The sequence below is a fragment of the Hypanus sabinus genome, chromosome 19, assembly GCF_030144855.1.
Source record: "Hypanus sabinus isolate sHypSab1 chromosome 19, sHypSab1.hap1, whole genome shotgun sequence".
Lineage (NCBI taxonomy): Eukaryota > Metazoa > Chordata > Chondrichthyes > Myliobatiformes > Dasyatidae > Hypanus > Hypanus sabinus.
This window is the reverse complement of record NC_082724.1, coordinates 29,473,078-29,489,542: the sequence shown is the minus strand read 5'-3', so window position 1 is coordinate 29,489,542 and position 16,465 is coordinate 29,473,078. Positions and strand designations below refer to the sequence as shown.

Sequence of the window (16,465 nt, the reverse complement as noted above, 5' to 3'; positions counted from 1 at the left end):
CGAGGGTCTTATGGACCCCCGCTTAACGGTATTGGTCCACGGCATAGAAAAGATTGGGAACTCCTGCTTTAAACCTTTCCTATCGATGCAACTACACATCTTTTAAATCTTTTAAGTATTGAAATAGTATTTGGCTCTACCACTTCCTGACAGCTCGTTCCACATGCATTGCCGCCCTCTGGGTAAAAAAAAATTACCTCTCAGGTGCCTTTTAAAAAAAACTTCCTCCTCTCACTTTAAATATATGTCATTTAGCTTTGGACTCATCTACTCTAAGGGAAGATATATTGGCATTTCACCTCATTTATGCCCCTCATGATTTTACAAAATTTCTTTTAGGGTCACCCCTCAGTCTCCTTTACTCCAAGGAGGGAAGTTGTAGCCTATCCAGTCTTTTCTGAAAAAACACAGCCTTCAGCCCCAGAAGATTTTTTGTAGCCTCCCTAGTTTAATGACAGGCCCCTTATAGCATGGCTACCAGACTGCCCATCTTCAAATGTGGCCTTAACAACGTCCTGTACAGATGTAGCATGACATCCTAACTTCTACAATCAATATTCTCAGTGATGAAGGCAAGTATGCCAAATACTTCGACCAGCACTGCAACCATGTCACTACTTCAAAGCACAATGTAGCTAACCCCTTTGGTCTCTGTTCAACAACAGCCCTAGGGCTCCAATGACTACTGTGCAAATTCTGCTCTGGTTTGCTTGCCAAAATAAAACACCTCTCATTTATCTGAATTAAACTTCATCTGCCATTCCTCAGCCCACAGATCAAGTGGATCAGGATTCCATTATAAACTAACCCCCCACACATCTAACTGTCCACTATACCACCAATTTTAATGTCACTTGCAAACTTACTAACCATGGCACCTACACTACCATCCAAATTGTGAACAAAAATCGTGGACAACAGGCACAGCACTGATTCCCACTGGTCACAAGCCTCCAGTCTGAGAAAGCAACCTCAACCACAACCCTCTGACTGTCAAGCCAATTTTTCATCTAATTAGCCAGCATGTCCGTGTGATCCAGACTAACAACAGTCGGCCCTCCTTATCCACGGCGGGGGGATTAGTTCCGGGGACTCCCCCCGCCCCCGTGGATACCATAAAATGCAAATGCTCAAGTCAGTGGACTTTAGGACCTGGCAGTGTTTGGGACCCGCCGCCCGCAGTGTTTTCATTCCGAAAAACGATCATGATTGAAAAATGGGAAATAATACAGCGATTGGAAAGAGGTGAAACATCACTGGTCACTGGAAAAGCATTAGGCTACAGTCAGTCAACGATCAGAACAATTTTAAAGGATAAAGTGAGAATAATGGAGTATATGAAGGCCCTCCCCTGATGAAAGCTACAATTATTACTAAGCAATGCAGTGGTTTAATTATTGAAATACATGCATTTCTTTGTGTTTTATATGCACAGAAAGGTAAAATATACACTATATACTAAGACAAATGTTTGACTAACTGACGCAAAATAATGCCAGATGTACCTGTCCTGACTTAAGAGAACTTCCGGGTTTTTCTTTCGATTCCCGATCCCGTATACTTTAAATCATCTCTAGATTACTTATAATACCTAATACAATGTAAATAGTTGTTATACTGTATTGTTTAGGGAATAATGACAAGAAAAAAAAGTCTGTACATGCTCAAACAACAAGTGCTGGAGAGAGAACTTCGAGGTTTTCCCGATTCGCGGTTGGTTGAATCCGCGCATGTGGGACCCACGGGTATGGAGGGCCAACTGTAACATGTGGTATCTTGTCAAAGCATCTAAAGGGATTGTGTTTCTTAATAGGGAGACACAGTCATCACCTGAATATACTAATCCACTTAAGCAATTAGAAATATTAATTTTATTGAATTCAGTTAACTTTGATGTTAACAGACACAGGATGAAGCATTTCATTTTGCAACCTTTCCACTTCTCATACCAAGCAAGCTTTCCTGGTAGTAATTGTCAAATCTATACTTTGGTAAATCAACAAAACAAATGAAGTCGTAAAGAAATAGCAATGGGGACACACTGTCAGAGTTCAAGGCTACAGAGAAGGTCCTGTAGAGGAAAAAAATTAAGTAAATTTATCCATGTGCATCAACTTAAAACCACAAGTAACATTTTTTTTGAAAAAACAGAACATTTTAAGAGTATACACTGAACTCACCATAATGTGCTTGAAAGGCCTGGGGCTTCACAACCTGATTACAATGGTTACACATCACCAGGTAGAAATCATCATGTGCTGGGCAGTGGCCAAATATTGGCATATCTGTGTATAAAAGACAATGGAGATTAAGTTATGCCTTTTAGTAAGTTCATTAAATCTCAAACCATGTTGAAAAATGAAATACAATGGTACTTAAAGGTGTATTTTGTATTTTTAAACTAGGTACTTAATATTTAATGACATGCATATTAATGTCAAGAAAACAATATATTTTAATCCAGAACCTTTTCAATAAAAGATAGCTACAGTCTGACATAAGAACTTAAGAAATAGGAGCAGAAGTAGGCTATCTGACCTGTCGAGCCTGCTCTGCCACTCGATAAGATCATAGCTGATCTGGCCATGGATTCATCTCCACCTACCTGCCTTTTTTCCCCATAACCCTCAATTCCCAATGCAAAAAAAAACAGGTCATATTACTTCAACATTGTATTTAAGATAATATTGTTTAACTTCAAGTTTAGAATAGTACAGTCAACTGCAGACTCCAGAAAATATTAAGAGAAATTGTGCATTTCCCTTTAACTTCAGTCCTTTATAAGGCACCAAAATACCGATAATCTCAGTGACAACACAGTCATGAGTTAGTCATGACTGATAATGTTGGCATCAATCAACTCTTCCCACAGTAGGCTACACTCGTCATACATGTACTCACTTGTACGAGAAAATACTATGCGATAGGCTACAACACGTAAAGAAAACTACACTTCTGACCAAATGGATCCCAGCCCAACTGAATAACTCTCTCCTTCTCTGCTTCATGCCACTTCCATAAAAAATTTCTGCTTTGGATAGATACAACTCTTTCAAATCACACATTTAAACCACCAAAGTCTTTGCATACATGCCAATATGTGCACAAAAGGTAATGATGGTTACGATGCTGTACTCGGTCAACAATGGTAAAGAGTCTCCTCCTCAAGGTTTTGCCAAATCAGAACCACCAAACCCTGCTGAACCTGCTAACTATTGAATGATCATAAAAAGGTGCAACTCCCTCCTGGATCAAAACGTCCATACAATTTTTCCCTTCTTGATACCTCACAAGTCAGCAACTCAACAAAAGAGTCAAAATGTTTTAAAATAGAAACATTTATTACTGCTAAAGTAATCTCTAATCACCGAGTTGTCCACAAGTGGAATCTTCCTAGCACCTTTATATTTCTACATCTGAAAATTTTATGTAATTAATCCACTATTTTAAATAAATTAAAAGAAGCATTTCCATCTCGTTTTGCATCAAGTTTGCACAGAATTTCTGGAATTTATGTCTTATCGAGGTGTATACATTCAAAATGAGAAAATGTTTACTTACAGAAAAGAAAAGATGCCCAGCACACAAGATTAGCATCCTATTATATAAAATTTTAATTAAAACTACCTAATGTTTATTTCCCCCACATTCACAATTCTGGTCTAATTCAGATAAACTTTGTTTCCTGCAATGAATTGTTAATAGAATCAGCATGTTTATAGCACTCCAACAAACAAAATCTTTTCATTCCCAAGCGCCTATTGTAGAATCATACCTTTTATCACATTACATCATCCCCAAATTTAGTAGCCTACCTTAACTGCCAAGGAGCCACACTCCAAAATTCTTCTACTTTTTTTCTTCTTGATAATGCATCTTCAAACTTTTATAACCAGGCTTTTGATTAGCTACCATATCTAATATTGCTAACTGTCAATTTTCTACTTATCAATATGCATATGAAGCACAGTGAAATGCTCCTGCTAAGCAAAATGCAAGGTATGCGTTACTACAGTTTAATTCCAAAATACAAATCCAAGATCTAAAATAGGGAACATATTATGTTTTCGTGCATCTTACTAATGGTGACGAGAGGAAAGAAAGCAACAACAACCATCAGACCCAAACTTAATCGCAAGTCCACAAGACACAGTAGCAGCTTTAGGCCATTTGGCCCATTGAATCTTCTTCACCATTTCATCATTGCTAATTGATTATTCCTCTCAACTCCTTCTCCTTGCAACCTACAATGCCCTGACTAATCAATAACGTATCAACCTCCGCTTTAAATATACCCAATGCCTTGGCCTCCACAAGCATCTGTGGCAATGAATTCCACAGATTCACCGGCCTCTGGTAAAGAAATCCCTCCTTATCTCTATTCTAAATGGATGTCCCTCTATTCTGAGGCTGTCCCCTCTGGACCTAGAGTCACCCTCTACAGGAAACATCCTCTCCACAGCCACTCTATCTGGGCCTTTCAATATTCAATAGGTTTCAATGAGATCCTCCCCCCACCAATTCTCCCCCATCCCCCAAATTCTACTAAGCTCCAGTAAGTACAGGTCCAGAGCCATTAAATGCTCCTCATATGTTAACCCTTTCAGTCCCAGATTTATTCTTGTGAACCTTCTCTGGATCCTCTCCAATGCCAGTATATCCTTTCTTAGTTAAGGGGCCCAAAACTGCTCGTAGTACTCCATGCAGACTGACCAATACCTTACAAAGCCTCAGAATTACATCCTTGCTTTTACATTCTAGTCCTTTTGAAATGAGTGGTAGCACATTGCATTTGCCTTCCTTACACTGACTTAATATTCAAGTTGACCTTTAGAGAACCCTGTGCAAGGACTCCCAAGTCCCTTTGCACCTCTGATTCCTGACTGTCTCCCCATTATTCCTTCTATCCAAGTGCCAAAACCCATATATAGCTACAATGCAATAGTTTGATCAACATGATAAGAATCTAAAATATGATATTCAGATGTTAGGTAGGTCATCCTGACCTGGATTAGATACTGACCCAGGCATTGAAACGCTATCAGAAAAGACCCATCTCCAATACTATATATAGAGTTGTGGCCTGACAGTCTCTACAGCATGGGTCTATGAACAGCAAGCAAGCACCCTCCAAAGACAGAAACAGCAGCCAAGTCCAAAACAATCGCAAGTTCATTTGATTACAATACCAAGTCAAAATGATTTCTCCCCCACTTTGGCAAGTTCACAATTGTCAATTCATTTTGGCTGCAACAGCAAATGTTAAAAGTCAATTGAAACAAGTAATCCGGAGATTCTATCAGTTGTTTTTTTTCCATGGACTTGACACAAATTTGTATTGGAACAGGAACTTTAATAGAAATTCACATCATTCAGCCAATGGTACTTGCCTATGGAGTAAGTTGGAGATTAACAAAATGCTACATGATCCCTCAGTGAGAGGTTCTGTAGCATTTTTATTGCACATAAAATTTCAAGCTACGGAATTGAGCAGACACATAATAATGTGTGCTGAGCTAATATCAATATTTTGGAAACCCCAACAGCAGCACTACATCTTGGCTGAACTTAGCAGGGTGATTCAATTTGCAAAGTTTCCAGACGGTGACAAACAAGTTGATTATATCAGAGTAGAATATTGCTTAATGTAAAGTGGAACAACATACACAAAATGCTGGAAGAACTCAGCAGGTCAAGATGGTGACAGCAAATGATTCCTCAGGCGACATCTTCCAGATAATCAATCATTACAGCTTTTCTATGTCTTCTACTTATTTTTAATCTTTGTCTTTAAAACTGTTGGAGCTGGTGACCTACGGTCAGCATTTCAATTGAGTGAGCTAGTGCTCTGCTGTCCCCAAGAGAACTCCAGGACAGAAATGTTTAACACAAGCTACCATGAGGAGAAGCTCAGAGGCAAGGCAAGGGGGCCATGATCGACTACATTTCTCACCGATTAAAGTGTCAAGGTAGATTGAAACTTCAAGGCAAATGTGGAAGAGAGCAAGCGGTTCTCAAAGGGGCCACCAGTTTCTGTCGCTGCCCTACTGCTGGTTCGAGTAGTCACCAATGGAGTCACTGGTCTGAGTTGCTTCCCTCTGAGAGGCCACTGGTTCATGTCGCTGCCCTCTGAGATGTTATCAAAATACCGAGATTTATGAATTGGACTGTGGCTCATACTGGCCTCTTTCAGTTCAATGTTTCTTCTCCCCCCATGTTCTCATCCATTCTTTCTTGTTGTGGATTGGCAAACTGGGGGTTTGGATGATCTGTTAGTTCTTTTTGTCCTTGGGAGTGGTTGGCGACATTTGGGGTTTGCGAGCTTTTATTTCTTTTTCTTTTTGTGCAGGGGGATTGGTGTCTTCCTTCTGACTACTTGCATGGTTTTCTGGAGAAGAGGCAGATTTCAGAAATATATTCTGCATGTATACTTTGATAATACATTGAGACTTTGAGCATCTATGGAAAAGAGTAAACAGTTGATGTTTCAGGCTCAGACCCTTCATCCCACGTTGAGCTGACATGTTGATGCCAAGGATTTCACATGGTCCTAAAATAGATTGCTTTACAGAGGAGAAAGCATTTTAGATCCAACCTAAAGTGATAAACTAAATGCAAAATTGACAGTAGTAAGTAGCATAGGCTGCTCACTTTGGAGTTCCAGAGAGCTCACCATACCTTGTCTTCATGGGATATTATCAATGATTTAAGGGCTAAATATTATGGTCATAAGTAGGCAGGTTTCAGACCAGATTACTGCAGCTATAAGCAGGATAAACGGCTTAGATACGTAGAAAGCAATTCATATCCAGAGAAGTGTGGCATAACATTAATGAACATTTATATCAACAAACAGAATACCAATTATTAACAAAACACAAAAACATAGCACAGGCCCTTCGGTTCATGATGTTGTGCTGACTTTTCAAACCTACTCCAAGATCAATCTAAACCCACGTACCCCTCTATTTTTCTATCAAACATGTACCTCTCTGAGAGTCTGTTAAGTGTATCAAAGTATTGTAGCTGAACCAAGGCATCTGGAGAGTATATTGTAGATATCAGGAAAAATTGGGATTAGAAAGCTGGTTAAGGCAGCATAGAGAGAAGCAAAGAAAAAGTAATGGATTCATGATTAACTAGTGTTTTATGTCGTATTCATCATTTGGAGAAAAATTAATGGAGGACATTGAACATGGATTGGAGATGACTGGAGAAATAACTTTAAGACTGGAGTGTTTGGGCTGCATAAACAGGAGATAAGGTTGATAGAAGACAGAATGTACTGAAAATTATGAACAGAAGTTAATAAACTGAAGACAATGATTTGAAGCCACTGATAGGATTACCAGGATGTGGGCAGAATGTCAACTGAGGAGGCTGCTTCATCCTAAATAAAAAGAGGAGTCTCACTGATTAGTTAATCAGAGAGTGCTTCATCCAATAAAAGGAAAACAAGTTTAAATGGAGCAGGAACTAAGAGATAGGAGATTTCAGCCTTGGCTTTGAAGTGACACAGGAAAGATTTTATTTTTTGCTGCCCATCCTTGGTTCATTCTTGATTCAGTAGAGGCAGGATGGCAGTGGAACACTCTTTGTACAAGATGAAGGAAATTAGGGAACCACATGATCTCCCTGTTGACTACATCTGCTAGAACTGCACCCAGGTGTAGCTCCTTTCAGACAGGGTCTAGATTTGAATATACAAGGAAAACAAAGGTTAGTGAATGGAGATGCTGCAACAAGAACGGCCACACTAAAGTTCTGACAACCTGGTGCTCCCAGATCTTTGGTGACATGGAGTGGCAGATTCTCAAATTATTAAATGCCCCTTTTGGAAGGGACTGCAGGAAATTTCTTCTGGTGATCTAGTCAAAATTTGTGAGCAGGCTGTCAAGAATTTTACTGTGCTTGTACTCGGGGTTTGTTTTCATCACGACAGGAGATCTTTATTTATTCTTAACAAGCAACACTTATGAAAGAGTCACTCACATGTACAAACCTCCACACAATTCAACAAAAGTGGAATATTAAGGTGGTAGATTATTTAACACTGCTGAACAACTACCACCACCTGCAGGCACAGATGATACTGCATCAATTTTGTTAAATGCTTTCACAATGGCAAAAATCTAACATTGGCAAACCATTACAGATCTTTAACAAGTTTTTGTTATACAAGTCTCAACTTGAGTGGTCTAAACACCAGAGAGAAACCAAAATCCCACTTTATTCCTCAAAGTAATTGCCACAACAGGCACCCTGTCTCAGCACCTCAAGCAGATTACCCACACAAATCTGAATGCTGCGTATGAAATTTGTTTGATCAATGTTTACTTAATACATTAACTAGTTTTATGAAGCTATCTTAACTTGGCTAGCTCAAAACAGACAAACTCGCAGGTTTAAGGGAATAGCAAGGTCAAGTGATGGAAACCCACACGCATTACAATTACTAGTAATTTCAAAATTCAGGTGGGAAGGTCACCTGCTTTTCTCCTGGCAGGTGCATGCCAGTCCAACACTAACTTTACATCATTTACGTCTGTTCAGTTAAATTTGTAACTGAAGGATGAAACCTGAAGATATTTTTCAGATAATTCTGGACTATTCAACCATAAGGAATAATTTATTGACTTAACATACACACAGCAACTCTAAACCACAAACCTCTAGCTTTCTCAAAAAGACTGAATTTTAATGGAGGGTCTGTTTCAAAAATCTCAATGCATGTCCTTTAGAAAAGGATAACATAGGTGTGGGAGGACCTGAGTAACTTTTCAGTCAAAACATTTAAAATAACAATGGAAAAGGTAATGCAGTACAAGGGAAAAAAACACTAGCTGAGTTGGTAACATCAGTCATACTTGATTGCTTCAGCATTACATAAAACCAAAGTCTGGAAAACACCTGTTGTTAAAGCACTAAGAGGGGCCTTAAAGAGCAAAATATTCAATAAAGTTCAAAGTATACAACCCCGAGATTCATTTTCTTGTGGACCTACTCAATAAATCCAATAACTGTAATAGAATCAATGCAAGACCGCACCAATAGAGCAGACAAGTGTGCAAAAGACAAATGTGTAAATACAAATCGAAACAATAATTAATTAATAAATAGAGAACATGAGATGAGGAGTCTCTCATAAACCTTTCATGACTCTAGATCATTGTAACACACACAGTACTCTTGCAGTGTAGCCACTCCTGAGTTGCAGGAAGCATTGCGACCAATTTGATAGCTACAAGGAACCATAATGACTAATGTGATAATGATAAAGTAACCAGTTTTGGTGATGCCAACATTCAAGGTGGGATTTTTAAAATCCAGATTTACAAGATAGGTTGTTAATACAGCTTCTTTTGAAAGACAGCATACATAATGCATCAGTACAGCATGAACCAGTGCATATCCAAACACTGGAGAATGTAGAGGCCAGGTAGCCCATGGCATGTAACTGCTGCCAGTCAGTTGTATAGCACAGTAAATAATCCTTTCATCCAACTCATCCATGCTGTCTATGGGGTGTCCATTTACGTTAATCCTATTTGTCCACATCAGGCTTGCTCTCTCTCTCTCTCTCTCTCTACTCTTCCTATTCAAGTACCTGTCAAAATACCTTTTTGAATATTGTAATTGTATCTGCCTCCACCACTTCCTCCAGCTGCTCATTTCTGTGTGGTAGAACTTACCCCTCCAATCTCCTTTAAATACCTTCATTACATGTGTTGAAGATAGTTGCCTCAATCCACATCCAGCACAATGAATAATCACATATCTACACTAATCCCATTTACCAGCATTTGGTCCATAACCAACGTGGCGATTCAAGTGGTCATAGAAACATAGAAAACCTACAGCACAATACAGGCCCTTCAGCCCACAAAGCTGTGCTGAACAATAACTTACCTTAGAAATTACCTAGTTTTACCCATAGCCCTCTATTTTTCTGAGCTCCATGTACCTGTCCAGGAGTCTCTTAAAAAACCCTTATTGTAACATCTAGAAGTTTCTTAACTTTTACAAAAGTCTCTGCCTCTACCACTGTCAGGCAGCATTCCAGTTTCCAACCAGCCCCTGATGAAACAATTCCTCCAAATACCTCCCCCACAACTCCAAAGCTTTTGCTTTTTACCCTAAATATACACCCTTTAGTTATAGATGTCTACCAAGAAACAATTTTCTATCTGTGTCAGGTTCTCTCTCTACCTCCTCCATGCCAAGGTAAACAACTCAGGCTCTCCCATCTCTCCTCATAACTGGAACAGCCCATCCTAAGTTTGGCCTGATCGATTTACTCTGTACCCTCTCCAGCACAATCACATCCCTCTCAACAAGGTATCAAACAGAACTGCACAGTGCTCCATTCGTAGCCTATAAACGTCACTGGTCTTGCATTCTATGCTATGACTAATGACATTATCTGGTACAATTTCACCACCATCCACCTGTGCGCCCAACTTTATGGATCGGTACCCTGGCTCAGTATCTCCCCTCTGTTCCTGTGTACAGCAATGAAAGGTTCTACACTTGTACATCACAGGTCCTCAAATGATATCTGTGACCTCAGCTTTGATTTACCAAGCCAGTTTTGGATTACAATCACGATTTCTAACCTTTTGGATCAATTTCCTATGTGGAACATTGAAAGCCTTACTGAAGTCCATATCAACTGCAATCCCTTCATGAATACATTATTAGCTCTTCAAAAACAAATTGCTCGGACAGGATATCTCCTTAAACTATGCTCTTTCATTAATCCACATCTATCCTTCCAACTCTCCCTACCTACCCCCCCCCACCCAATTACTACACCACCATTGACTGCTTTTTAATCCAGTTGAAACAAATAACTTATCTATAATTTAAAACATATAAAAAGTATTAGATGGGAAATAAACAAGTATGATGGACCTCGGTTATTGAATAAATAGGCTGCTCTTTGTAGAGCAGCAGAACATAACCATTCAACATACTTTGCTTCTATTTTTATATGAAAAAGGCAGGATGAATTTTCCTCTTGTACAATGAAACTTTGCTGATGGTGTGCAAGCATGAAGAACATAGAACAGGCCAAGTTTATTTGGACTTCTTTCTGGAAATAATAGGACAGCATTAATTTACTAAAGGAGGGAATGGTTGAGGTCATTTGTGATGTTACTGCAAATACAGGTTTCACCCACTATCCGAAGGTACAGCATTCCTATGAAACCATTTGTAAGCCAAAATGTCATAAAGCGAAGAAGCAATTACCATTAATTTATATGGGAAAAATTTTTGAGCGTTCCCAGACCCAAAAAATAACCTACCAAATCATACCAAATAGCACATAAAACCTACAATAACTCAAACATATAGTAAAAAGAGGAATGATATAAAGACACAGCTATATGAAGTAGAAATATTGTATGTACAGTGTAGTTTCACTTATCAAAATCGGGAAGACAGCAGGCCAAAATCGATTTGGAGAAAAAAAAAAGATCGGCATGTATGTGCATGCACACACAACATGCACAAGGTTTCACGGTCATGGTTGTTGTTCTCGGGGTAAACACACGCATAAAGCAGGCGTCTTTTTTTCGTAAAAGCGAAAATCCTCTGTGGTTAGCAAAAACGGGTACTAATGTAGGTCTTTCGTAACAGTGAGCTGTTGTAAAGCGAACGTTCGAAAAACTGGCCACCTGTATTCAATTACTGAGAACCAGGGATATTATCAGATGATTGAAAGCAGCCTATACTTCTTTTTAAAAAAGAGGCATTAAAATCACAACCTGTCAGTGTAGATCATTAAGTTTAAACCCTAGGCTACATCCACACTAGACCAGATAAGTCCGTAACTGAAGCTTTTTCTCTTCGTTTTAACCCTCCGTCCACACTGAAATGGCGTTTTCCTCTCCCGAAAACGGAGCTTTTCTAAAACACCCTGCAGAGTATGCAAATTTGAAAATACCAGTTGGGCAGAGTAATGTGGAAGGGGTAGCCGGAGATTTCTAAAAATGCTGCCATGACGTGCATTGTTTTCTTGAACGCAACCTAACAATTTCAGAACAGATGGCAACGAGACTGAAGCCAGAAGAGTTAGAAATGTACTCACCAAATACCTTGACCCATAACTTACTGAATAAATAAGTATATTCACTTTGTCCTGTTTTCTGTCCTTGCTCGTATGAAGGTAGTTTACCTATTTATGCAAGTACTTCTCTGACAATAGAAGTGTAACAGCCTAATGTAACATTGTATGGAAATACAAGATAACACTGATGCAGACATGTTTCATACATTTAACAAGGTGCTTTATTAATGCAACAAAGTTAGTCAGTTTTTCAATGTTCGTCGTCAGCCGTGTCATACTGCCTGTGAACTCCCTGCCAGTTGCCCCCATATGTTCCAGTATTTGTTTTTTTTTATTTTTAAGTCCTCCTGCGCGAGAGCCAACAGCTGTCCGTCATTTGGCAATTTCCTTTTAAGCTTTTCTAGTCTGTAACTGCACAAACGCACACTTTCACAGCGAGATTCAACACCAAACATGTCGCTTCTTTTCTGTAGATGTGTCCTGCGCATGCCCTGGAGGAGGAGATTCGCCCAAATACCTGTCTTAATGTGGACAGAGGTATTTTCAAAAAACGCTTAGTGTGGATGCCAATCGTTTTTACACGAAACCAGCGTTTTCAAAATTATCCGGTCTAGTGTGGACATAGCCTCAGTGGTGGGGATGCTCATGAAAAACATTAGTACATTAACAATTACTTGAAGTTCAGACAATAGTAGATAGTTTGTACTATTTCAGGAAACCCTCATCATGACCAACATATCATAAAGTCACCAGAAGATGGATCAGTAAAACTCAGAGGCACTTTAAAATTTTTTCCTTAAAAAGTGTCTCAAGAGAATTTGTGCAAAAACTAGTCCCTTGCTGTCCTTGCTTGTCAGATTGCAAATTGGCAGACTACAGGGCTAATTCCTAACATATTCTCTTCAGTCGTGGAATGCCCCAGGGTTCTGTCGAATTCTTTAATCATCTGTGCAGCAAATGTACAGCCCATAAATGTTAAATTTTCATTATACATAACTGATCTACAGATTCAGGAACTTGGGTGCAGGTAAGCAATGCAAGTGGGTGCAATAATGCAAATATGTACACGCATTCAATTATGCACTATAATATAACTCGGAGCTTAAGAGGAGAAAACTTTAAAATAGTCATTGGCGGCTCCCCAATGAATAATGGAGCATCAAGCTCCTCCACTTTTGAAGGTTGAACTTGAAAGAACCAGACAAGGTTAATGGGAAGATCTTAGCAGTGTGCGGCAATAATGGGATCTTGGAGTCCATGTCCATAGATATGTTAAAGTTGCCACTTAAATTGATAGGGTGGCTAAAAAGGCTATAACGTGTTGGCCTTCATTAGTCGAGGATTGGGTTCAAGAGCTGCAAGGTAATATTGCAAGCTCCATAAAACTGGTTAGACCACACTTGGAGTATTGTATTCAGTTATGATCACCTCAGTACAGGAAGGATGCAGAAGCCTAAGAGAGGGTGCAGAGGAGACTTAACTGGATACTGAGGGGATTAGAGAGCACATCTTGTGAGGAAAGGTTGAGTGAGATAGGGGTTTTCTCTTGGGACCGAAGGAGGAAGAGAGGTGACTTGATAGAGGTGTAAAAGCTAAGAGGCATAGAGTGGACAGCCAGCACCTTTGTCCCTCCAGGACAGCAATGACGAATATGGAAAACACAGGATGATGACAAAGATAGAATTTTTTTTTTAAAACTCAGAGTGGTAACTGTGTGGAACACACTGCTAAGGTTGGTGATACAGGCAGATCCATTTGGGACATTTAAGAGACTCTTGGGCATATAGAAGAAAGAAAATTGCACAGATGTGGGAGGGAAGCGCAAGATTGATCTTGGAGAGGATACAATAGGGTCTTTTAAGAGATTCTTATATTGGTACACAGAGCTTAGAAAAATAGAGGGCTATGTGTTAGGGGTACTCTAGGCAGCTTCTAGAGTAGGCTAGATGGTCAGCACAACATTGAGGAACGAAGGGCCTGTAATGAGCTGCAGATTTTCTGTTTCTCTGTTTCTAAAAGGTCAGCCCAACATCATAAGCTGAAGGGCTTTTACCGTGATGTGCAATTTTATTTTCTGTGCCCAGACAAAAGGCAACAAGGTATTAGCTAGAAGATTTATAAAGTTAGGGCCACAATAATACATTTGTACCAGACTTGAGTAAAAACAAGCCGCAGACTTCTTGGACACTCTCCCTCAAGAAGAGCACTAATAAAAGGGAGAGCACAAAGAGATACACAAAGTAGTGAAATGCAAGTCTTAGTTAATCCTGAGTTAAAAGAAAAATGTTGGAAACTTCCAAAGTAGGCAACATCTCTTTAATTGAATATTGCTTTCCAAATGCTATAAAGTGTCTAGAGACAACCTGCAGTTCAAGCTTATGTGGGCTTCACTGATAGCGTGGAAGACCACAGACATTGGTCAGAGTTTTAACAGGATGGAGAAATAAAGTGACAGACAACTGGAAACTCAAGTTTGCCCTGCAAAAGACGAGTTCTGCACAGCGATTACCCAGTCTGCATTTAGTTTCTCCAATACAGAGACCAAATCTTGAGTACAAAAACCAACAGATTGGAAAAGGTACAGAAGAGTTGTCAATTCCTCTAAGACAGCCCTGGTTCCTGGACTCTGTAGGTTTTCATGTAGTATCTGCTCCTTTTCAGGAAAATGCACTTATGCTACAATAGTGGTCACCAACCCGTCAATCGCAATCGACTGGTTGATCTTTGAGACTTTCCCAGTAGATCCCGAAAAAAAAGAAAAATAAATACACAAATACTGTTGAGAGGTTGTTTTCGGGTTGCAAGGTTTTAGTTCCGTTCTTTCTGCATGCTCCCTCGCCACGCACTACACAGTATACTTCAGTGATCCCCAACCACCAGGATGCGGGGAAACGATATGATTTGGCAGTATGAAACAATACGAGTCAGCTGCACCTTTCCTCATTCCCTGTCACGTCCACTGTTGAACTTGAATGCACCAGAGGTCATCAGTCGCCTAAACGCAGTGATACCCTTGCACCAGGGATCATTGGTTGGCCTCGGGTAACCGGCCAAATCTCGCGGCCGGCGGGAAGTGCCGTTGCTACTGGCCTGGAGCACGGACAGATGGGCGCTGCCTCTAAGCCTGTTTAGCACACCGAATGTTCATGGGGAACCCAGTGCTAAAATATTCACAAATGATCTAATTCGTGCTCAGGGTTTCGTAAGTAGCAGAGCAGCTACCTCGCTGCGATCTACTGAAAGTCATCCCTCGAGACAAACTTTTGTCAGCCGATAGATCCTACCTACCTACATGGGGATGGGGGGGGGGGGGGGGGAGCCATGCACCCTGTCGCACTCCTCACTCACTCGGTCGGTTGCTCTCTGCGGACTGCGACCGCCACGGCCCCCGTACAGGGACTTTCAGCCCTTACCTCATACTCTCACCCTACCCACGACCAGCCGCACCTGGCCAAGGCGTCTGCTGGCAGGCGGGTGGGAGGCTGGAGTTCAGGCCTGAAGGCTGTCTAATACGGCAATGAAGCCCTCAAAACTCCTTCAGTACCTTGAGTCCAAGCACCCTGCACTTAAAGACAAACCCATTGAGTTTTTTCAGTGGAAAAAATGTAAGCATGTGGGGCAGAAGCAAATGCTGATAACCACGTAAACTAAATTACAGAAAAGAGTGGACATAAGGAACCTGCTTCGAGTATTGCTATATTCCGGTTGTGTTAAACAACAACCCCCACCCCCGTCAGCCGGTCTGCAAGAATGCTGTCAATATTAAACCGGTCCAGGGTGCAAAAAAAAGGTGGTGACCCCTGGTGTACATACATTATTTCTACTTCCGGGTTGTGGGGTTTTACTTCCAGTCTTTTCTGCCTGGTGCGCATGTGGGTGGCTAACAATTTAGTAGGTCGATCTTGCATTTCACCAAGGCCGAGGTAGGGGATCTTGGGCTTAAAAAGGTTGGTGACCACTATGCTATGACAACATGGAGAGAAATAAGTGAATAGTGGCCATTTGGGCTTTGTCACATTCAGCACAAATTTTAAAGGAAACAATTTAACATCTCAAAAAGGGAATGTAGTTGGAAGATCAACAAGTCAGCAATATTGCCAAATCAATAAATTCATTGGTGCAAACTAGAACAAGAACTATTACAAAATAGATGTTGCTGGTTTCACTGATGGACACATTTCATATTTAGTCTAACTACTGAGCAAATGAGTGCAGTTAGCTCACCAAATTAAGTGACCATTCTGAAGACTAACTACCCAAATAGAATACTGTAATTAAAAAAAGAGCCATAGGAATAATAGAATTGCCACGATTTTGTATTTTGTATCTGGGTCAGCAGAACATCAAACACGTTTAAGATTTCAGCCTTGTTGGACAGGAGCTGGGATCTAA

At 40.2% G+C, this 16,465-nt stretch overlaps 1 protein-coding gene across 2 annotated transcripts in view; it reads right to left on the bottom strand.

The window, feature by feature from the left end:
* The window catches only part of LOC132377840 (ataxin-7), a 152,225-nt gene that overhangs the window by 78,318 nt on the left and 57,442 nt on the right, over positions 1-16,465 (bottom strand). For both annotated transcript variants that reach the window (XM_059944261.1, XM_059944262.1), the window contains exon 3: positions 2,181-2,285. In XM_059944261.1, the coding sequence (XP_059800244.1) occupies positions 2,181-2,285 (105 nt within the window). The remainder of the gene's footprint in view (positions 1-2,180; positions 2,286-16,465) is intronic.